The sequence below is a fragment of the Chrysemys picta genome, chromosome 5, assembly GCF_011386835.1.
Source record: "Chrysemys picta bellii isolate R12L10 chromosome 5, ASM1138683v2, whole genome shotgun sequence".
NCBI classification, from domain to species: Eukaryota; Metazoa; Chordata; order Testudines; family Emydidae; genus Chrysemys; species Chrysemys picta.
In genome coordinates, this window is record NC_088795.1 from 76053120 (window position 1) to 76076330 (window position 23211).

General features: G+C 43.4%; 1 protein-coding gene across 3 annotated transcripts in view; it reads left to right on the forward strand.

Annotated features, from left to right (window-relative positions):
- The window catches only part of WDR17 (WD repeat domain 17), a 107144-nt gene that overhangs the window by 4884 nt on the left and 79049 nt on the right, over window positions 1-23211 (forward strand). For 2 of the 3 annotated variants that reach the window (XM_005304183.4, XM_065596681.1), the window contains exon 2: window positions 8766-8909. The exons of the other annotated variant lie outside the window; for it this stretch is intronic. In XM_005304183.4, coding sequence (XP_005304240.1) covers window positions 8901-8909 — 9 coding nt within the window. In that variant the 5' untranslated portion in view covers window positions 8766-8900. The remainder of the gene's footprint in view (window positions 1-8765; window positions 8910-23211) is intronic. 3 annotated transcript variants of the gene reach the window in all.

Genomic DNA, 23211 nt, shown 5'->3' on the forward strand with positions numbered 1-23211 from the left:
GTGGCAAAAAAGTGTCTCATCCCCCTATAGAGCTGATCTATCACATATAGGATGACAACCTACTGCCTCTGCCATCACTTACTCCATTAGCTCAAGTGGCAGAAGTCTGTGCAGTGGATCTAAAGATTCATCAGCAGGGTTGGAGCCATGCGAGTTTCACAATGATTCCATATGACAGAATTTCTGGGGCAGTTCAGTTTTGATTTTTTACAAAAAAACCTGGGGAAATGCATACAGAAATAGGGTGACCGGATGCCTAAATAGGGGAATCTCAAGCAGGAGTAGAGAGGTTATTTTATCTCTATATTTGGCACTGGTGCAACCACTGCTGGAATACTGTGTCCAGTTCTGGTGTGCACAATTTAAGAAGGATATTGATAAATTGGAGAGTGTTCAGAGAAGAGTCACAAGACTGATTTAAAGGATTATAAAACATGCCTTATAGTGATCGACTCAAGGACCTCAATCTATTTAGCTTAACAAAAAGAAGGTTAAGAAGTGACTTGGTTATAGACTGTAAGTATCTAAATGGGGAACAAATAGTTAATAATGGGCACTTCAGTCTAGCAGAAAAAGGTAGAGCATGAGCCAACGGTTGAAAGTTGCAGCTAGACAAATTCAGACTGGATATAAGGCATACCTTTTCAATGGTGAGAGTAATTAATGATTAACAATATACTAAGGGTCATGGTGTTTTTCTAAAAGCTATCCTCTAGGAATTATTTTGGGAAAGTTCTGTGTCTGTGCTATACAGGCGGTGAGACCAGGTGATCACCGGATCCCTTCTGGCTTTATAATCTCAGAACTAGGTACATCAATTCACATGCAAAATTCTCATTGAATTCAGTAGGTGTCCTTGCCCTGTGGCTTGTGGTGCGGGCTGCAGCAGGGGCCGTACAACACTTCTCGCAGCTTCCTAGGGCCCCCTCTCGGAGCTTCCTAGGGCCCCCCTCATGGGTCTGTGCACCTGTGTCTGTCGTTGTCATCCTCTCCCTCACCCCCGCTCGCCCAACGTGTCCTGATATTTCACTCTTGTGATCTGGTCACCCTACCTCTCAGTCTTGTCTTCTCCAGACTACTATCCCAATTTTTTCAATCTTCCCTCATAGGTCATGTTTTCTAGACCTTTAATCATTTTTGTTGCTCTTCTCTGGACTTTTTCCAGTTTGTCCATATCGTTCCTGAAATGTGGCGCCCAGAATTGGACACAATACTCCAGTTTAGGCCTAATCAGCGCAGAGTAGAGCGGAAGAATTACTTCTCGTATCTTACTTAGAATACTCCTGCTAATACATTCCAGAATGGTGCTTGCTTTTTTTGCAACAGCGTTACACTGTTGACTCATATTTAGCTTGTGATCCACTATGATCCCCAGATCCCTTTCCGCAGTACTCCTTCCGAGGCATTTTGTATGTAACTCTTCTCAGTCAGCTCTGGACTTAACAATCTTGAGTAATTTTGTATCATCTGCAAAAATTTCCACTTTGCCATTCACTCTGTGACAGGTTCCCCCCAGGGTGCCACCTAAAATTGGGGTACCACTGAGCTCTCTGACCCACCAGCCTGGGCTCCCTCTCACACTGTACTGCTGTGAAAAGCTGCAAAGCCCACCAGCCTGCACTTTCACCAGCATTCATGTAGGTAGGGACACACCCAGCCGTAGTTACATGCAGCCTCTCTAATCACCAACTTCCCAGCCTGGGACCCCAGAGCAGTACCGTCATGCCCTGGTCAAATCTGGCCAGTATATGGGCTTAATACCCGGTCCACCTCTCTCTCTCTGTGAGGAGAACAATACATACTTGTGGTAATCAAGCAGAGATTTTCCCCAAGCACTCCAGTCAAAGCTTATTGGTTTAGATTAAAACAAAAACAAGTTTATTAACTACAGAAGGCAGATTTTAAGTGATCTATAAGGGATAGCAAACAGACCAAAGCAGATTACCTAGCAAATAAACAAAAAAACACAAGCTACGTTTAATATACTAAATAGATTGGATATGCATTAGCAGATTGTCACCCTAAGAGATGATATAAACAGGCTGCAGATTCTTAAGAAGCAGGCTGCACTTGCTTTACATCTTGGAATACCGAGGTGTTTTGTATACAGGCTAGAAATCCATTTACCTGGGTCCAGCACTTCCCCCAGTTCAGTCTTTGGACCGGACCGGACCAGCTTACTTTCACTTCTGAAAAATACTGACATCCCAAGATGGAGTCCAGCATCATGTGGCCACATGTCCTTGCAGAGTCATAGCAGCCATCACTCACAGGCTGCCTGTAGTGTTTTCAGGAATGCTCGCCAGGTGGGAGATAAGCTTCTTGGAAGACCTATTGTTCTTTCTAATGGCCTGTTACCCCGAACAGGCCCTTTACAACCTGCTATTTAGACTGAAAGCAGCTTGTGTAGTGGGGGTTACCCAGGTGAAACTACATTTGAAATACAGATGCATAGTCTATATTCATAACTTCAGATACAAAAATGATACATGCATACACATTGGGAAATCGTTCAGCAAATCATAACTTTTCCAATGACACCTCACATGACGTATCTTGTACAAAATGCATCATAATTATGCCATAACCATATTATAATAATATTACTATGACGAATATGGGGTGCAGTGTCACATACTCCCTTATCCAAATAATTAATGAATATGTTGAACAACACAGATCCCAATATTGATGCCGCTGTTTACCTCTCTTCATGAAAACTGACCATTTATTCTTATCCTTTGTTTCCTATCTTTTAACCAGTGACTGATCCATGAGAGGAGCTTTCCTGTTATCCTATGACTACTTAGTATCCTTAAGAGCTTTTGTTTAGGAACCTTGTCAAAGGCTTTCTGGGAATCCAAGTATACTGTATCAACTGCATCACCCTTATCCACATACTTGTTGATACTCTCAAACAATTCTAATACTTTGTTGAGGCAAATAACATATCAAAGGAACTTCTATTGGGGAAATAAAATTCCCCCTGGCATCTCAGAGAGGCTGTTTTAGACAGTGATGATCCAATGATAACTTTGGAAATTATTTTAGAAAGATTTCTAAATCTAATCAAAGTGTAAATGAGCTGTCTAATCAGTTCGACACAGGTAGTAAAACTCATAGATTTTAAGGGACTATTACAATCACTTTCTGACCTCCTGCATGACACAGGCCATAGAAATTCATCTGGTAATTTCTGCATCATACCCAATATACTTTTGTTCAACCAGAAGTTATCTTTTGGAAATGCAGTGTTCTTGTAGCCATGTCAGTCCTGGGACATTAGAGAGACAAGGTGGAAGAGGTAATATCTTTTGTTGGACCAACTTCTGTTAGTGAGAGAGACAAGCTTTTGAGCTTACACAAAGTTATCCTTTAGGCCTGGAAAACTTATTCAGAGAATCACAGCTAAATATAAGGTGGAACAGATTGCTTAGTGCAAGTAGAAGAACAGGAGGACTTGTGGCACCTTAGAGACTAACAAATTTATTAGAGCATAAGCTTTCGTGGACTACAGCCCACTTCTTCTTGGGCTGTAGTCCACGAAAGCTTGTGCTCTAATAAATGTATTAGTCTCTAAGGTGCCACAAGTCCTCCTGTTCTTCTTTTTGCGGATACAGACTAACACGGCTGCTACTCTGAAACCTTTCATAGTGCAAGTAGTTAACACATATTTCAAGGGACCATTCAAGGTGAAGTGGCCCATTAACACCCTTCCAGTCCTGGGGGGAAAGAAAGAGAGGGTTGTTAGTGGGTTATAGGTTGTTATAATAAACCATAAATCCAGTAAAAAGCAACAGAGGGTCCTGTGACACCTTTGAGACTAACAGAAGTATTGGGAGCATAAGCTTTCGTGGGTAAGAACCTCACTTCTTCAGATGCAAGTAATTGTTAGTCTCAAAGATGCCACAGGACCCTCTGTTGCTTTTTACAGATTCAGACTAACATGGCTACCCCTCTGATACATAAATCCAGTGTCTCTATTCAGTCCATGATTTTTTAGTGTCTGGCAAAGTTAGGAGTTTAAGCTTCCAGTTCATCTTTTGAAAGTGTTGTGCAGGTTTCCTTTGAATATGAGGACTGATAGATCAAATATAAAGTAATCTCTGTGTTTTTGTCTTTTCTCATTTTCCTATCTGAGTTCATTCAAGTGCACAGTGATTGGTTTCATCCACATACTTAGGGTTACCATATTTTAAGTGTCCAAAAGGAGGACACTCCACGGGCCCCGGCCCCGCCCCAACTCCGCCCCTTCCCCGCCCCCTCCCCTGGATGCTTCGTCCCCTGCCCCTCCCCCTCCCCTGCTTCCCGCGAACATTTGATTCGCGGGAAACCTGAAGTAGCAGGCAAGCTGGGGCGGGGGAGCATGAGGAGGCGCAGCCCAGTCCGGCCCCCCCGGCCGAGCGACTCTGGCCCCGGCATCTCCCGCCCAGCTTGGCTCGGGCCCTGGGGCACTGGCCCCCGACCCCGGCCCCGAGCACCATCGCCCCCGGCCGAGTACCACTTGGCCCCGCACCACCGGCCCCCGCCCCCGGCCACCACCGCCCCCGGCCGAGCACCCCCGGCCCGGCCCCGGCCCAGCACCCCTGGCCGAGCACCCCAGGCCTGGCCCCGGCCCCCCGGTCGAGCACCGCCGGCCCCAGCCTGGCCCCCGGCCGAAAACCGTCGGGCCCCGCACCGCCGGCTCCGGCCCCGGCGGCTCCAGCCCCGGCCGAGCACCGCCGGCCCCGGCCCCCAGCTCCGCACTGCCAGTCCCAGCCCGGCCCCCGGCCGAACACCGTCGGGCCCCGCACCGCCGGCTCCAGCCCTGCCGGCCCCGGCCCCGGCCCCTGGCCGAGCACCCTGGGCCCCAGCCCCGAACCGCCGGCCCCCGGCCGAGCACCGCCAGCCCCAGCTCCGCACTGCCAGTCCCAGCCCGGCCCCCGGCCGAACACCGTCGGGCTCCGCACCGCCGGCTCCAGCCCTGCCAGCTCCGGCCCCGGCCGAGCACCGCCGGCCCCGGGCCCGGGCTCTGGCCCTGCACCGCCGGCCCCAGCGGCTCCAGCCGAGCACTGCCGGCCCCAGCGGCTCCGGCCCCCAGCCGAGCACCACCGGTCCCTCCCTCCCTATTTTCCCGGACATGTCCGGCTTTTTGGGATTTCCTCCCGGACGGGGATTTGAGGCCCAAAAAGCCGGACATGTCTGGGAAAATCCGGAAGTATGGTAACCCTACGTAGTCTGAGCCCGTCGCCTCTCGTCCTGCCCTCTGGGGCCAGAGAGAACAAGTTTCCGCCAGCTTTTTTAGGGCAGCCTGTCAAGTATCTGAAGACCGGCCACTCTCATGTCCCCACTTAATCTCCCCTTTTCCAAACTAAACACACCCGGGTCCTTCAGCCTTTGCTCCTATAGCTGCGTTCCAGCCCTCTGGTCCTCTCTGGCGCTCACCTCCAGATCCTTTCTCTACAGCAGTGACCAAAACTGGACCCAGTTCTCCAGCTGAGGCCTAACCAGCGCCGGCACAGTGGTACTGTCACCTCCCGTGACTTGCAGGCGCTGCCTCGGCTAATGCAACCTACAATTGCATTTGCTTTTTTTGCAACGACCTCGTGTTGCTGACTCATGCTGAGGTTGCGATTTGCTCCCGCATGGGCTGGAAGGGAGCAACAAACAGGCTGGGGCCGGGCGCATCCTGACACTGTGTCTCTATGTGTGCGCACACCCAGCCAGGTGTGTATGTACATCTGTGTAACTGACCATGTGTGTGTGTGTGTACCCAGCCACGTGTGCCTGCACGTCAGTGTGTGAGTGATCATGTGCCTGTATGTTTGTGTGTGTACCTGAGTCTGTATGTACGTCTGTACCTCACCACTAGGTTTACCATATCTCAAAAATAAAAAAAGAGGACCCTCCACGGGCCCTGGCCCTGCCCATTTCCCCACCCTAGCCCCGCCCCAACCCTGCCCCTTCCCCACCCTAACTCCGCCCCCTCCTCCCTTCCACTCCCAGCCAGGGGGAAAGGGCTGCCCCAGTGCTACCGGCTTCAGGGTTTGCCGGGCAGCCCCCAGACCCTGCGCCCCCAGCCGGCGCTTCCCCAGCGCAGCTGGAGCCCGGGAGGGGAAGCGCCCAGCCGGGGGCGCAGGGTCTGGAGGCTGCCCAGCAAACCGTGAAGCCGGTAGCGCTCGGGCTTTGGGCAGCCCCTATGTCTCCGGAGCCTGCGCCCCCAGCCGGGCACTTCCCCTCCCGGGCTCCGGCGGCGCAGGGTCTGGAGGCACGGGGGCTGCCCAAAGCCGGTAGCGCTCGGGCAGCCCGGCTCTTAAACAGAGCCGAAGAGGAGCAGAGCCTCCCGGCGCGGTGGCTCTGTGTAACTGACACTGTGTGTCAGTTACACAGAGCCGAAGAGGAGCAGAGACGCTGCGGCTGGAGGCTCTGCTCCTCTTGGGCTCTGTGTAACTGACACCATGTCAGTTACACAGAGCCACCGCGCCGGGAGGCTCTGCTCCTCTTCGGCTCTGTTTAAGAGCCGGGCTGCCCGAGCGCTACCGGCTTCCAGCAGCCCCCGTGCCTCCAGACCCTGCGCCGCCGGAGCCCGGGCGGGGAAGTGCCCGGCTGGGGGCGCAGGGTCTGGAGGCAGGGGGGCTGCTGGAAGCCGGTAGCACTCGGGCAGCCCGGCTCTTAAACAGAGCCGAAGAGGAGCAGAGCCTCCCGGCAAACCCTCCCGGCGCGGCGGCTCTGCTCCTCCCCGACTCTTCGGCTCTGTTTAAGAGCCAGGCTGCCTGAGCGCTACCGGCTTCGGCCAGCCCCCTTGCCTCCGGACCCCAGCCGCCGGCCGGGCACTTCCCCTCCCGGGCTCCGGCGGCGCAGGGTCTGGAGGCATGGGGCTGCCCGAAGCCGGTAGTGCTCGGGCAGCCCGGCTCTTAAACAGAGCCGAAGAGTCGGGGAGGAGCAGAGCTGCCATTTTCCCGGACATGTTCGGCTTTTTGGCAATTCCCCCCGGACGGGGGTTTGAGTGCCGAAAAGCCGGACATGTCCGGGAAAAAGAGGACGTATGGTAACCCTACACATACTTATTATTGGGGCATTTAGTGCACTGGATGAGGTACACCATATGTTGCGATAGGCATATGTAGGACCCATAGATCTTGAAAGGTGTGTTGATCATTGTAGCAATCGAGATATGTCTGCAGGTTTTGCATCTGTTCTTCTAGCAGGGTCTGGTGCTGCTTTGAGTTGATGTGTCCTGGTATGTAGGAGCATGCTTCTGACGATGAGCTTGGAGAGGTTGGGGGATTGTTTGAAGGCCAGAATAGGGGGTTCAGGAAAGACTTCTTTATGGATGAGGTCCCCATCAAGTATGGGTTGAAGTTGTTTGATGGTACCCAGTATGGATTCCAGTGTTGGGTGATAGGTGACAACTAGGAGTGTGTGGTTGGAGGGGTTGTTATTTCTGTATTGAAGCAAGTTCACTTGGGGTATTTAGGTGGCCCATTCCATGATGCAATCTACTTCTCTGGTGGAGTGTCCTTGTTTGGTGAAGGTAGTTTTGAGCATGTATCCTGGACTTTTTCCTCTGAGCAAATCCTGTGATATGAGTGCCTATCTGTAGATGATAAATTTTGTGATGTATTTGGGGAGGTTACTGGATCTATGAAGGTAGGTGTGGTGATCTGTGAGTTTCTTGTATATTGTTTTCTGTTGGGTTCCATTGCTGAAGCTGGTTGTGGTATCCAGGAAGTTGATGCTAGCATGGGAGTGTTCGAGAGAGAATTTAATGGACAGGTGGTGGTTGAAATTGTGGTGAAAATCTGTGAGGGAATTTAAGTCACCTGTCTAGAGGATGAAAATAGCATTGATGTAGCTCAGGTATATCCTTGGTTTTGTGGTGTGCTTGTCTAGAAATTCTTCTTCAAGATGGCCCATGAAGAGATTGGCATACTGGGGAGCCATCCCAGTACTCATGGCAGTTCCCATGGTTTGGACAAAGTGTTTGTTATTGAATGTAAAATTATTATGGGTAAGGATGCAGTGGATGAGTTTGAAGTGGATATCTGAGGGTTGTCCATTGTCTTGTAAATATTGAGGCAGGCAGCTATGCCACCATTGTGAGGGATGTTGGTGTATAGGAAAATGACATCCAAGGTGACAAGGATGGTGTTCTGAGGAAGATTGTTAATGTTGCAGAGTTTGTGGAGGAAGTCAGTTTTGTCCTGGAGGAAGCTGGCCCTTTGCATGGTTTGAGGATTGTTTCTGCGAGTCCAGATATCTTCTGGAAAGACATCCAGTTCTGATATTAAGATTGAATGCAGTGATAGAGAATGAACAATTACTGTTTGCACCACATCCCTTCATAAAATTCTTCTCACTGTTAAAAATCTGCACCTCATTTCTAGTTTGAATTTGTCTCATTTGACTTCCAGCCATTGGCTCTTGTTTATGCCTTTGTCTGGTAGGTTGAAGAACCCTCTATTTAAAAGGAATCTTCTCCCAGACTAGGTACATGGATTGTAATCAAGTGATCTCTTAATCTTTTATTTGATAAGCTAAATAAATTGAGTTTGTCTGTCACTGTAAGGCGGACTTTTCAGTCCTCATAACTCAAGTTTAAAATTGCAAAGTCAAGAAATGCAAAAGCAGTCATAACTCAGCTGCTGTTTACTTATGCAGAACAACTGTTCCTATTTGTTTCAGCATGATGTATTATTCTTTATTTTAAATTGTGTACTGCAAAATGTATACTTTGTGCAAATTAGTGAATTAAATTTTTGCATTATTTTATATTTGTATTGCAGTAGTGACCAAAGGCTCCACTCAGGATCACAGTCTGCTTGTGCTACTTGCTGCACACAGGGAGCCATGGTGCCTTGAAGAATTTACAATTTAAACAGACAAGACATAAACCTAGTAATAGAGATGATATAAGCAAAATGTCAAAGGTACATGTCTCGTTGTTGTTTTCTTTTTTTTTTTTTTTGAACGTTTTCCCCTCAATGTCATCTCCCTCCTCTTTTGCCTTCCATGTTGATCCAATGGGCCAGATCCTAACCCCCAAATAGGAGTTCAGATGGAATGTGGCTAAAGTGAGCTTCACTCTGGCAACCTATAGCTGATGTAACAACCCCACTGTTATAAGTTGGCATAAGTTAGACAGGCTCTGATTTGTGCCGGTAGCTGAGCTATGCTCCAGCATTAAGAAGAGGGCAGAGGTGGTATACAACCACCTTTTTTCCCCACTTGGGTTCTGTACTAAAACACTCCTTGGCTGGACCAAAGGATCAGGCCAATGTATCCTCAATCACCTTTCCCTGTCATAGATTCAGGCTAAGTGTGGGGAAAATGGGAAAAATGCCTGTGAGCTGGTGCCTCTAGTTCAGTCACTGAAAGTGTCTACAGACATTAGACCTCCTTCTGCATTTTTTGATGGCTGCTCCAGCAGCCTTCTATACTGTGCAGGGAATAGGGTGGAAAGGCTTTTACCTCCACTCTGTGGGGCTGGCTTTCAACGTCAGAAGCCAGCACAGCTGCTCCTTTTTTGCAGTCTAAACTATATAGTATTACTATTGCATTAACACTTTTTCATTTAGTGATATTTGTGGAGAAAAGGGAATTGATTAACTGTATGTTTCCTTGCTTTTGCACTTGGACAATATTTAATGTGGAATTCCAAAAGGTATTTCTGCTTTTTAGACAAAAGCGAATTTTAAATTGGTACATGTTACATACCCCTTTGACAAGCAAACTGCAGCATGTATGAGAATCAGTAACTCAGGGTTCTACATTTCTATTAATGCATTAAGCAAGTTTTTCTGTTTAAAAAAGGTACATTCTAAGGACTGAGCCACAAAATAAAAACATTCTGTTTATTGCAGAGGGGAGGGGAAACAAAGGAGTTATGAAAACATTTATATAGTAAACAGTTAGAGATACTTATTGTTCCAAATTAGCAAGGCTGAAATTTATCCTTCTCTAGATAAAGACTGAATATGCGATTTTTATGCAAGAGATTAAACAGGGTTTGACTGATAGGAGTTATACTTCTATGCTAGAGGGTTTTGGGTGTGCTGACATTTCTCGACTCAATCAAGAGCACAGAATTTAGCAAAACAAAATAGCCAATAAAGTCTTGTTTTTAGTTTTGAAAAAGTAAAAATGTTTAATACACAATTTGAAAGATGAGTGGGAAGTGGCTAGCTTAGCACTGCATACAAATATTTTTGTGTAATAGAGGAGAACACATTGCTTTGCCACCTGAAATGTACCAGACTTCATAGTATTACATATTTTCTTTGAGAAACCAGGTGGGTGAGAGTCTTTTTTTATTGGACCAACTTTTGTCAGTGAGAGAGAAGCTTTTGAGCGTACACAGAGCTCTTCTGGTCTCTTCATGTGTGTAAGCTCAAAAGCTTGTCTCTCACCAACAGAAGTTGGTCCAATAAAAGATATTACCTCACCCACTTTTTCACTCTAATATCCTGGGACCACCATGGCTACAACAACACTGCATATTTTCTTTTAGAAATTTTCATATTTAAATACGGGAAGGATAGTACCAGTGTAGAGCCTATTTTTTTATTATTATTACTAAAATGTATAGAGTAGTATCCAGTGGCACTGATCCAGACACAACTTCCATTCCCATTTGTGGAAATTTAAAGGTAACATTCTTCTATATTATTTCTACTATTTGCATGTTATATTTCTGAAAACCATATCCTATTGTTGATTTTTGCACAAAATGTCAACTGACTTTACTGGGAGTTCTGCACATAAATCTGTATCAAGATATGACCTAAAGTGTAATCAAAAACAGTACTTGAAAATATAAAAAGTCTGAGGATACCTCTAATTGTACTATAGTTAAGTCCCTGCTGGAATTTCAGGATGATTGTCAAAAAATTGCTGCTGAGTTGTGGTATTGTTGTGGTATTTGTGGTAATGAAGTACATTATTACTTTTCTGTGATTTTCCACTGTTGGCTTCCTGGGGCTGAAGAGCAGGAGATTCCTCTGTTGTCCCGCTGGTGCTGGTGGGGAATGGGAGGGGGGTCATATTATATGGTCCTTAGTTAAATATCAAGGATAAATTGGGCCATTTTTCTTTAGTTTGCTAGTAAAGAACAGCACCAGTGCCACATTCTTACTTTCCAAACCTCATCTCCCAGCAAAATCTTTCTTTGTAGAAAAGTGCAATTTATATAATGAAGTAACATCCCTTCTAAAAATGCTTCTAGAATACAGGTAGAATCTGAGGAGGTGGTGGGAGCAGAGAAACTCAGTCACAAAAGTCTGGTACCCACAACACTAGTTGTATGTGCCCAGTTTTCAAGAGATAAACACCCCCCTTTAAAAAAAAAGTTTATTAGCATGAGCTAAAGATAAGATGTGACTTTATTACTTCCTCAGATGGTGTGTGACTGGAAAGAAAAGGTATGTGCCAATGTACAAGGAGTACAAATCCCTGGTCATCTGCTTGCCGAGTGCTGTAGAAAGCAACTAAGAAACAAAGACAACAAGGAGTCTGGTGGCACCTTAAAGACTAACAGATTTATTTGGGCATAAGCTTCCGTGGGTAAAAGCCTCACTTCTTCAGATGCATCTGTTAGTCTTTAAGGTGCCACCAGACTCCTTGTTGTTTTTGTAGATACAGACTAACACGGCTACCCCTTGATAAGAAACAAAGAGAATACTGAAAAGTCTATTCTCCCTGAAATTTTTTAATAGGAAAAAGCAAAAGCTATGTTATTTGTTTTATGTGTCCCCATCACTATAGTATTGGAGCACTTCCCAAATATTTAAAAGTAGGAATTGCAATAATAATCTTTCTTTCTACCTTCCCAACCTATAGGAGAAATAACTTGACTAGTTTCTATGATTTTTGTTTGTGAGTAAATGGGTGTGTTGCCACATGTGTGAAGACATTATTAAATAAAGGCACCATACAAGAAAATAATTTTGCAATTAGTTCTGGAAGTGATACCTGAGGTTATTTTTTTTTTTGAAGGAATGTATTCCATACTCTGTCTAGCACCTGTGAAAATTTGGTATTCTGCACTCATAAGTCTCCCCCTATTGGTTGACAGTGAATTGTTCTGGTGGAACATAGCTGTAGTGGGAGATGATGATCGTAGAGGGAGAGAGGATCTCTCAGGTTGCTGGGGCCAATCCCATGGAGAGATTTTCGTATCAGGGCAGAGAATTTGTAGTAACTCTGGAGGTCATGGATGCACGAATCACTGTGTCCAGTTCAGAGTTTCATGGGATTAGAGCACTGACTTCTTGCGAATAGCAGATGGAAGTGGATGATTTTTGGCACCATGGTTGTTTGAGCATCCAGTAGCATTTAAGAGTTTAAAAGGACCCCTTCAAGATGCTGAAGACTGCATTCATATTCTGAGAAGAGATGCCTTCTGTAGTTTGGGATGTTATATGGGAAGCAGGTTCTTCAAGGATCTTCTGTCTTCCTAACAGGATCACCCGAATCTTGCAGTAAGAAATCTGGGAGATGGTGCACTTTATTTTTGTATAAAGGAGTTGTAAAGCTGGATATAATCTATATACTGTTGGCACTTCGGTCCATCTTGTCTCATCAGCTCTCCCAACAATTTGATAAAGATGTTGAATAACATGGGGGAGATAATTGAGCCTTGTGGGATGCTGCATATGAGTGTTTTGTAGCTGAAGATAGTATTTAAAGTTATTTTTTTCCTTTTTATCAAAGTTTTTTTTTTAACCTTTCTTTAGATATTTGCAAGATATGCTGCTCTCTCAGGGCTCATTCCTGTTCGCAGTTAGATAAGTGGGAATAGTATCAGGCCACATATTCTCATCTGAACGTTATCTTCTTAAATCAGTGTCAGATACTGGACATTTTCCCCTTCAAGAAAGACCAAGATATAGTATTATACTGAAGATGTGCTTTTAGTGTTTCTTCTTTATATGTCATGCATATAATGTGCTTTGAACGTTGTTGATGAGAACACTGGAATGGCTTGACCAGATTGCATCTGCCAAATAAATATGTCATACATGCAGAACACAGTAGTTCTTTCTAGGGTTAACTACACAAGATAACATATTTAAACATAGCACCTAGTGTAGACAAAGATAATTATGTGGTGCTTAAAAAAGCATTAACTAAAGCTTGTTAGTTAATTTTGCACACAGGGATTTGTACCAATTTAACTAAATCTGTTTTTAAAATATACTTTTTGTTAAAATGGTGCAATTTATGATAGGAAAAGGTCATAGACAAGCCCTGTAAGGACAGCACAACATAATGTATGCAACATGATGAACTTACTGAGACAAACTTATCTTTGTGGACTAGACTGGATCAGTACTCATTCTACACAAACCAGGACAGTTCAGCATTCAGTTGTATACAGAGGAGGTGGTTATTTAAACAGCCCCAAGCTAGGACCAGGATTTCAGATCTAGTATACACTAAATGAATAATTTTGCTACATATATAACATGTAGTCTTGTATATAATGGCTTTAACTATTTTATAATTATTACACTTCCCTGATTCTTAAATATTCTCTATATCCGTAATGGGGTCAGCACCCACCTCTCATGGTTGATGGTTTCTTCGGTGGGTCTTCAGTGACTCAGCCCTCCATCCGAGTCTCACACACTGTCTGTACGTGGAACAGAACAAATCCCTTCTGGGTAGACAGTCTTTACCTTCTCCCAGCCCTGATATGTGGTGTACCCCCCAGGCTTCCTCCCTGGAGACACTGTCTACCTGTAGCCTTCCCTGGGCTCAGTCCTTACTCAGTCCCAGCAGCCAGCCAGGAGCACCTTCTTAGCTCCCCGGTTCCTGCCCACACTGAGCTGTCCATGGTCTTGCTGCTCTTTCAGTCAGCCAGAAACACAATCCTCTCCCAGCTCCAGGCAGCAACTGACTGACTCCGTCTCTGCTGCTCCTTTTTATATGGGCCTCCTGGCCCCGATTGGCTGCTTCCCCTGCAGCCACTCTAAGCCGCTTGGAGGATCTCTCTTCTGCTCCTTTCTGGGATGGGGTGTGGCAGGACCCTGAGACCTTCAGCAGAGGGCTTCTGGGCCTAGTCTACCTGTCACAATACCCTTCAAAGAGTTTGAATGGAAATTACTGCTAAGCAGCAGTTGCAATTACATTGTATGTGTATGCATGCATATACACAAGTATTTATATTTTATTTTCTTCCCAGGTATTTAATATGGAAAAAATAACATATAGACTTATATAAAAGCCACAACCAAAAGTATGTACCAGGATGTAGGAATGAATGAAAATATATATTTCATAGTTGAAGTGAAATAATGGGGTTTTAGCAGTCATGGAAAGACATTGAAAATATAGGGGAAAATATAACAAGGCCTTGAAAATAATAGATTCAAAAGTTAAAAGGAATGTGACAAGACAAGTTTTGGGAAAAATGCTGAGCTGAAAATGTGTCTGATAAGAAAAAGAGAAGCCTCTAATGATCAGGAATTGTTCCTAGTAATTTAAACAGTTACCTTTAACGTATCAGTGTTATCTTAAAGTAGGGGACCCAAGTCATAAATGTCTTGTCTACTCAAGGAAGGAAAAGGGGTCAACCCCAAACTTCCCCAAACTGGATCTTTGCTAAAGTTAGCAGTTGGCAATGGCATAAATTGTTTGTTAAAGAATATATCTTAAAAGATTCATTATTAGGTTGGAGCCAACGAGTCCAACATGGGTTTGCGCACCCATGGCCTAATCATGCTGTAAGTACCTGATCTTTGCTTATAACTGTATGTTGTTATGGGTGTGATGATTGCTTAGGGCACTGAAGGCACATTTGATGCAACTGGATAAATACAATTTGGCCTTTGAATTTAATAAAGGAATTATGATTAAGGCTGCGAGTTTGACATGGAGGTCATGGAAGTCAAAAGATTCCGTGACTTTCCAGGACCTCTGTGACTTCTGCAGTGGCCGTTGCGGTTGGCCTGGGGGCCGCCTGAGCAGCTCGGGCAGGAGTGGGTGAGGGCCCTGGGCAGTGCTTACCTTGGAGGGGCACCCCGGAAGTGGTGACATGTCCCTACCTTCCTCAGCTCCTAGCTCCGTGCACTGCCTCTGCACACAGGCACAACCCCTGCAGCTCCCATTGGCCGTGGTTCCCAGCCAATGGCAGCTGCGGAGCTTGTGCTTGGGGCGGGGGCAGCGCATGGAGCTAGGAACTGAGGGAGGGACATATCCCTACTTCCAGGGAGTCGTGAGGAGCCAGGTAGGGAGCCTGCCACCCCGCCCACCCACCCCCCAGCACCAGCAGGGGCCCCAGGCTGCCCTGCTCCCAAGATTTAGTCAGGGGTATATAGTACAAGTCACAGACAGGTCATGGGCCATGAAATGTTGTTTACTGTCCATGACTTTTACTAAAAATACCTGTGACTAAAATGTAGCCTTAATTATGGTTAAATTAATGTCTGGTGCTATCCTGCATAAACAATAATATGAATAAGCTTCCAGCACAGGTAATAAGTTACACTTGTGCAAATTCATGGATGGCAATGGTGTTGGATGGATGTTGCTTAGAGCTTAATCAGAAGACACTGGGGTGCCTCAAATGTAATTAAAGGTCAGTATGGCCTGTGGAACCTTTAAAACTTCTTATGAAGGTGCAAGAAAGAAGGAAACTGGTTGACTCTGAGTCCTGGTTGGGTGGGCACAGTTGGCAGTTAGGAAAAAATGTTGAACTATAAACTGAGTGCATTTGATCTGTAATTATTGAGAAAATTACATGGAACTCTATGATGCCATTATCACAGAGTTGCTTTTCAGAATAGAGCTTCACTTTAAATGATGATTTTAAGGTTATGTATCTATTTAATACAATATTATGTTCAATAATACTAATTAATACATTCTAGGAATTGTACACGTCTATCTTCTAGACTTTTGCAATTGTTGGAATTTATCATGGGTGTATACATTCTAATTTCAATGCGTTCAAAACAACTTTTTGTGTTATTTTTTTTCAGTATCCTGCTTTTTAAATATTGACATTCTAAATTTACTTAGCACAATATTATGAGTAAAGAAGGATCACAGATGTTTTTTAAGGTAGAAAAGGCTTTTTTAACCCTCAAAGCAATGTCAGGATTTATGAATGTATTTTGTTACATTCTTCATTAAGAAACCTTGCACCTGTTAATTTCAAAATGTCTCAACAGAGATATCAAAAACCTTCTGTAACACGCTATGCTTTGATATGCGGTCATTAATCTGAGGATATTATTTTGTGTTATTGTAACATTTCAGGGTTCAACCCAGATGAGTGAGAGGCTATGTGATAACCTGCCCTGTAATGTTGGGTGCCTTAAATGCTCTGCACTTATGTCTCACTGCCTGGGCACCAACAGCCAGCAGACGATCATGTAGTTCCCTGAGTGTCTGTGTGCTGCAGCCCTAGTTCAAGTGCTGTGACCCCCCATTAGCCAGCCTACAACACAGCGGCCCCACCCTGGTCTCCACTAGCTTGGGTTACTGCTTGCAGGGTGACCCCAGTACATCCCCTAGTCCTGAATTTCCCCCATACCATCTGCCCTGAAGTGTCCAGTCCCCTCCTGGAACACTCAGGAAAATAATATGGACTGTACAAAAGTACAGTTTATCACTTTAACTGTAGTAACAATCCTTTCAGTTCAAACATAGCACTGCGTTGGATTATAGTAAAAAGACAAGTAGTGTATTAACAACAAAAAATAGGTTAGGCGATACCAATTAGAAGGGATTGAAGCATAAACATATGCTTTCTAGATTAAGAAAGATGGTTAAGATCTAACATAAGCTACAGACTTTGCTCAAGGTAGTTTTATCACCAATCATTCTGGCAACTTGTCTGACCAGACCCTCTAGCCAGGACCCAAGACACAGAGCAAAAAGTGCTTGGGTCTTTTGTTTCCTCAGGTGTAGGCAAAAGATGGAATCTCTCTGTGTGCCTTACATTTCCAAAGGGATTTTTTTGGCTTAAAATTCAGAAAGACCTCCTAGGAATTCAGTCTCCTGTGTCTCTCTTGGGTACAGGAGCCATGTTAATTCTCTGTCTCTCGAGTACAGGCTCAGGAGAATCCCCGCTGGTTTAGCTCGAAGGCATCATTTGTACAAATATTGCAGAAGTGTGTATGGTGTAAATACAGGAGTGTATAGGGTCACAGCTGTGATCGAGCATATTTTAAAATACTGTTTAACTGGGTTGAAATAGAATCAGACAAGATGAGGCTCATTCTGAACTCTCGCCAATTTTTCACTGGTATAAATACATTGAATTTACTGGTGGTATTTCTAACTCTCAGAAGTGGAAAGCTGGATTGAGTCCTGTGTCCTTAAATTACAGGCACTACACATCATGTTGGAATTATTGTAAGAAACTAAATAGCTAATTTTTTCTAGAGAAATTAATTATTTTGCTTCATTTTTCTAAAACATAGTAGCAGTAGATATCTTTTTGACAAATTATAAAGTTTATAATAATCAATGAATAACAGATTTAGCAACATAATTAGTCAACCAATAATAAATGATATAATACTCTCTCTTCTATCCTTCTTCCAAAAATATCAGCCCAACTTTTCCAAAAGCATGAGGATAATAGATGGGTTTTCCAGTGTGTCCAAAGTCAACATGGGTATTTTGGATCAAGGAGTGAGGGTGAATTCCAGAGGTGAGGGGGTCCTACCAGAAAACATTATATTGACAGGTTCTGCTTTCATATACAAAGCAGTTCCAACTTGAAATGCCTTTGTGTATCCAGGTGTTACTGTGTCATGTAGAGAGAGAGGCCATCTCTCAAGTACGTAGGTCCCATGCAATTTATGTCTTTATAGCTCAAAATCAACTGTAAATTAAACTGCATACAGAAAACAATAGGCAACTGATGAAGATCATGGAGCACTTGTATAATGTGCTTGTGGTGAGAATTTATAGTATGTAGGAATTGGGTAGATCACAGTATTCTTTATCAGCTTCAGTTTCCACACTGATTTAAGGTGTGGGTCTATGTAGAGTGCAGTGCAGCAATCTAATCTCAGATTGAGAATGGCATAGTTGATGGTATTAAAGTTCCTAAACAAAAGAAATGGTTGCAACTTCCAGGCCAGATGTAGATTGGAGAAGTTGTGCTCGCCCCTGCTGCTATATAATCATGTAATAAATAAATTCAACAGTGAAACTGAGATTGTGTGAACTTTACTAACAAATGATGGGCATATATTTTCATTCTAAACAGCAGATATAATTCTTAGCATGGTTTCCAATTGCTTTTCCCCAGCCTACTAACTTCAGCTCAATCAACTCTCTCTTATTCATGCAATAGTCATTCTCAGACTTTGGGGCCAGGTACTCAACTGCTCCATCTGGGCTAGAGAAGATTGAGAGATAGGCACAGACCCTACCTTGGGTTCGGGTTGATTGAGAATTGGTATACCTTCTCCCCCTTTCAGGCATTATAGGGATCAAATTATTATAGATTTAATGGCTCCAGTGGTCCCACAATAATAGCTGTGAGGCAAGCTTGGTCAAACTGGTCTAGAAAGTTCTGCTTTTGTCCATTCTTTCATGTAGAGAAGATCCTATGGAGCAATCCTAGCTTTAAAATTGTTGGCAAACCTTGATGTGGAGGGGTTGAATGGAGAGAGGAATTAACTGTGTTGCAGCTGATTGAGAATGATAGATTTAAACCATTTGTAGATCTTCCTCAACAATTGACTTGCCCTTCTCTGGAGCAGGGAAATATCTCTAATTAAACATTTACTTACAAATGCATTTGGAGCTCCAGAACTTCCAGAACATTTATTATGGAAGAAACTTTCTGGATTTACTTGGCCAGCCATATCCTTTAACAATTTCTGATCCAAAAAACACTGCCAAAGATTGAAAATTTGAGTGTTGCTTGGAATAGAGATTTGGATACACAACTGTCTTCAACCCAGTGGAATACAATTATGTCCAATATTACAAAAGCAAATATAGACCTGAGACTACAGCTTATTCACCAAAAGACGTTTTTTCAAATATACTGGTCCCCTTAAAAGGTAATGGGCCTCATAAATGCTGACCACTGTTGAAATGTAACTCCGTTGATGCTACACTAGCTCATATGTTTTGGGAGTGCCCTTGTATCAAGAATTTCTCGTATGAGATGGGTCAAATGACCAGGGCCCTCCCTAGCGGGGTGCAGGGCCCGGAGCAGAAGTGACGGATTCGTGTCTTCTGGGACCGACCACTCTGGCCAATCACACTGGCCCGCAGGGGCTCCCAAAGTGTGGGGCCCGGAGTGGTCACCCCGATTCGCCCTACCCAAGGGACAGCTCTGCAAATGACCAATTTGATATCGGATGCTAAGTTGGAGCTCTCCCTCCTTACTTTCATTCTTGGACATATTCCTAATATCTGGAGGTTCCCTAGTAACAAGGTGATGTGGTTCTAAACTGCAGATTTGTTTGCTAAAAAATTAATCCCATAAAAATGCAAAAGTCAGTCCCCATCAAATATTGATACCTGGTTCAGCGATACCTGGTATCCCTGAACCCCATCAAACATTGATACCTGCCTGAACTTGTAGCTAAATAGAATGACTTGATATTCTGCAGAAGAAATACCCAAAAAATTCAAAGCAATTTGGGCTGAATTTTTAGAGGTCGGTGATTAATGCAGACCCTGAAGTTAAATAAGTCACTTCTCTTCCCTTCTCTTTATCCTAACCCTCTTTACTTAATTTGTATATTATGATGAATTTTCTATTGTTCTAATTGAAAACAAATAATAAAACAATTATATATAAATAGGAACATAATAATCAAATTATTATTAAACTTGTCAAATGAAATTCACCTTGATCCAATCAATAACACCACATCTAGATTCTTTAAAAATCTAGGATTGAACTAAGTATCGGGCTCATTTTGGCACAGTGCCATCCTCTGTTTCACTAACTGTGGGTGTGATCCCACAAATTGACATAAAATGGGACTATTCACTGTATTAGCACAACTTTGTACAAGCACTGTGCCCCTAGCAAATGTTTGTGTGATTGGGCCTATAGACAGCACCACATTCCCCCCAGAATCCAATGGAGGTGCATCTCTGGATGTGGGGAGGACAGTGCTGTGAAGGTGATGCTCCCCTTCAGTGTCAGTATCCTCCTTGAGACTTCAACCCATGAAAGAGTTCACCTCTTGTGAACACAGAGTGGTCAGTCAGGGCCTATGTTAATGCAAAGTTTACTGCTGTACAGAAGACAAGAAATTAAAACTTATTGTTCCAAACCAGCTATAATTCAACACCCTTGCATATGTGTGGTTTTTTGTATTGCTGAATAAGGTGGCAACTTTGTCTTAAATGGTATCTGATATGCTAGGCACAAATACTCTGTGACCTAATTGTGGTTGTTGTGGAGCTATAACTTGGGATTTCTTAAACTTTGTACATATAAATCTCCACCAAAATGATGGGGTTAACCATAGTTCTTTGCACTTTATTTCTTCAGTCCACAAATAATACTTTGAATTTACATAGTTCTTTCATCAAAAATGAAAAGAAAGAAACAATGACCATTTCTATAAATACACTACTAGGTTATTATATAATTTGTATACAGTCATTTGTTTACATTGCACAGTTTCAGATGTTTTGCATAGGATACCCATCCACTCAGCTTAACTCGAGAAGTCTCCAAGATGAGACATATTATTTCTTGAATGACATAGAGCCTGATCCTACTCCTACTGAAGACAATGGAGTTTTGAAATTGATTTCAGTGGCGCAAGTTCAAAGCTAGATCATCCCTTATATATGCTTTAATTGAGTTATTTTACATAGCTCAGTTGTGTAAAAAGGTAAAAGTCAAAGTAGCTGGCACATAAGTAAGCAGAGAATATGCCCGAGTTTAACTTTCTAAAATAGTCTTTAAAATGTCTTTTTTTCCATGTTACACCGGCAGTATTATAAACTCATATTGCAGTGTCCTTGACCTTAGAGCAGTGGTTCCCAAACTTGTTCCGCCGCTTGTGCAGGGAAAGCCCCTGGCCGTCTGGGCCGGTTTGTTTACCTGCCGCGTCCACAGTTTTGGCTGATCGCGGCTCCCAGTGGCCCTGTTCGCTGCTCCAGGCCAATGTGAGCTGCTGGAGGTGGCGGCCAGTACATCCCTCGGCCTGCGCTGCTTCGAGCAGCTCCCACTGGCATGGAGCAGTGAACTGCGGCCACTGGGAGCCGCGATTGGCCCAACCTGCCAACGCAGCAGGTACACAAACTGGCCCGGGCCGCCGGGGCTTTCCCTGCACAAGCAGCGGAACAAGTTTGGGAACCACTACCTTAGAGTAATAATTCTCCCTGCCTGACATGTGGTTGTGAGGATTAATAATAAACATACCCTTTCTAATTGATTGATAAAAGAGGCAATCAGAATATCAGTAATGTATCAGAATATAAATAGTAATAGTAACATGAAGTGTTTGTTTAGCTTCTAAACTGTAATTGGTTCATCAGAATTGTTTCCTGTATGAATTAAGGTCATGATCCTGTAAGGTGCAGTGTGTTTTACCCCATTGATTTCAAAGAGAATTGAGGGTGCTTAGAATCTAATAGGATCTGAGGCATAAACAGTGGCATGTGGAATATCTGTTTGATCACAGGGTTTATCGCTATGGTGACACTAATTCCAGAATTAAGCAATTACTTCAGTATTTAAGTGAATATGATCTGTATGTTTTGTATTCCTTTTAGAATATCAGGAGTACATTCAAAAGATTGTGTACTTTAAGACTGAATATGATTTTTTGATTTGCTTAGAGGTATGTATGATAATAGTTTATTAACATTAAGTTAACCAACTAAAATGGAAATGAATTAAGCTTTTCCAGTTTGGTATATTACAAGAACTATTATACCAACGTAGTTCTACACCTTGTTCTTGAGAGAGAGGGGGAAAAAAAGAACATTAAAAGAAATGTAAGGATAGTATTAAATTCTTTTCTGAATTAAGTATATTATAAACTATGTATCTAAAATACTAAACCAAGTTTACCTTGTTTGGGCTAATTTAAAGAGTTCAGATATTTTTTGGACTTACATTAACCCATCTTCATATTTTTATTAAATAATTAGGTTATATTCACCTTAAATCAGAACACTGCATGTCATTTGATTACAAAAAGTTTTTGTAATCAGTAGTTTTGACAGCAGGTCAATGAGTGAATGAATATGTTAAACAGGAATGAATATGTTAATCAGTATTTCTAACGGACCCTTGATGAATTGTCTGAGAAGAGGAGCTGTTCAGGCTATTTCCCCCTTTATTATTTTTTATATTTATTTAATTTAGTCTGAAGCCTGCTACTGTATTTAGCTGCAGATGGGTACAACAAGTCATCAGCAGTTAGAGCTTCCACACAATGTCCTACCCCTTGTTTTAACTTGAGCTGAAGATACCACCACTAGTTGCGTTGAAATAATAATTCAGTTTCTATGTTCATTTAGTCCTTGGCTCCCTGCTGAGACTCTAATGAAAAGTGGACTTTTGTAATGGTGCCTTTTGTGACGAGATACATTTGCCAAACAAGGACTGGATTGAGATCAGAAAACTCATTTTGCATAGGTCACCAGGGCATTGGGTGGTAACAGGCGTAGAGTGGTAACAACTTATGGTCACTACTGAACTAATTCAGAGCTGAACCAATGATTTACATGTGACAGGTTCTGGTTCCAGCTTACAAACCCCAGAATCATCTGGAACCCAAAACCCATTTGAAAGGGCAAAGTTGACAGTCTGCAAACAATCTTTCCTAAACATATCAGTATTACTTCAAAGTATGAATAATTAGAAGGGGAGGGGAGTAGCAAGCATTAGCAATATGTAAATATGGATATGTTGTGTTTAGTTCACATTCTAAATCTTTGTTCTAAGGAATATATTACAGCTCTCATTTTAAAGGCCTAATGCTCATTTCCATGTTAGGGACTGTGGTTTGCTCTATACCTAAAACTAATTTGACCTAGCTACATCGCTCAAGGCTGTGAAAAAATTCATGCCCTGTATAACGTACTAAGGTTGACTTAGTCCCCTGTTGCTTATTTGAATTTAGTAATGATTTGAGATTGTCAGTAACAGGCTCAGATGGAATTATTTAATAAAAGATTATTATTATTAATCATAAAGAGCTGGTCTCTGTCTCTCTCCCCTCTGTAACTGGTCGGATGCTGGCAGTCTGCACTCTCCAAACTCACTTCCAAACC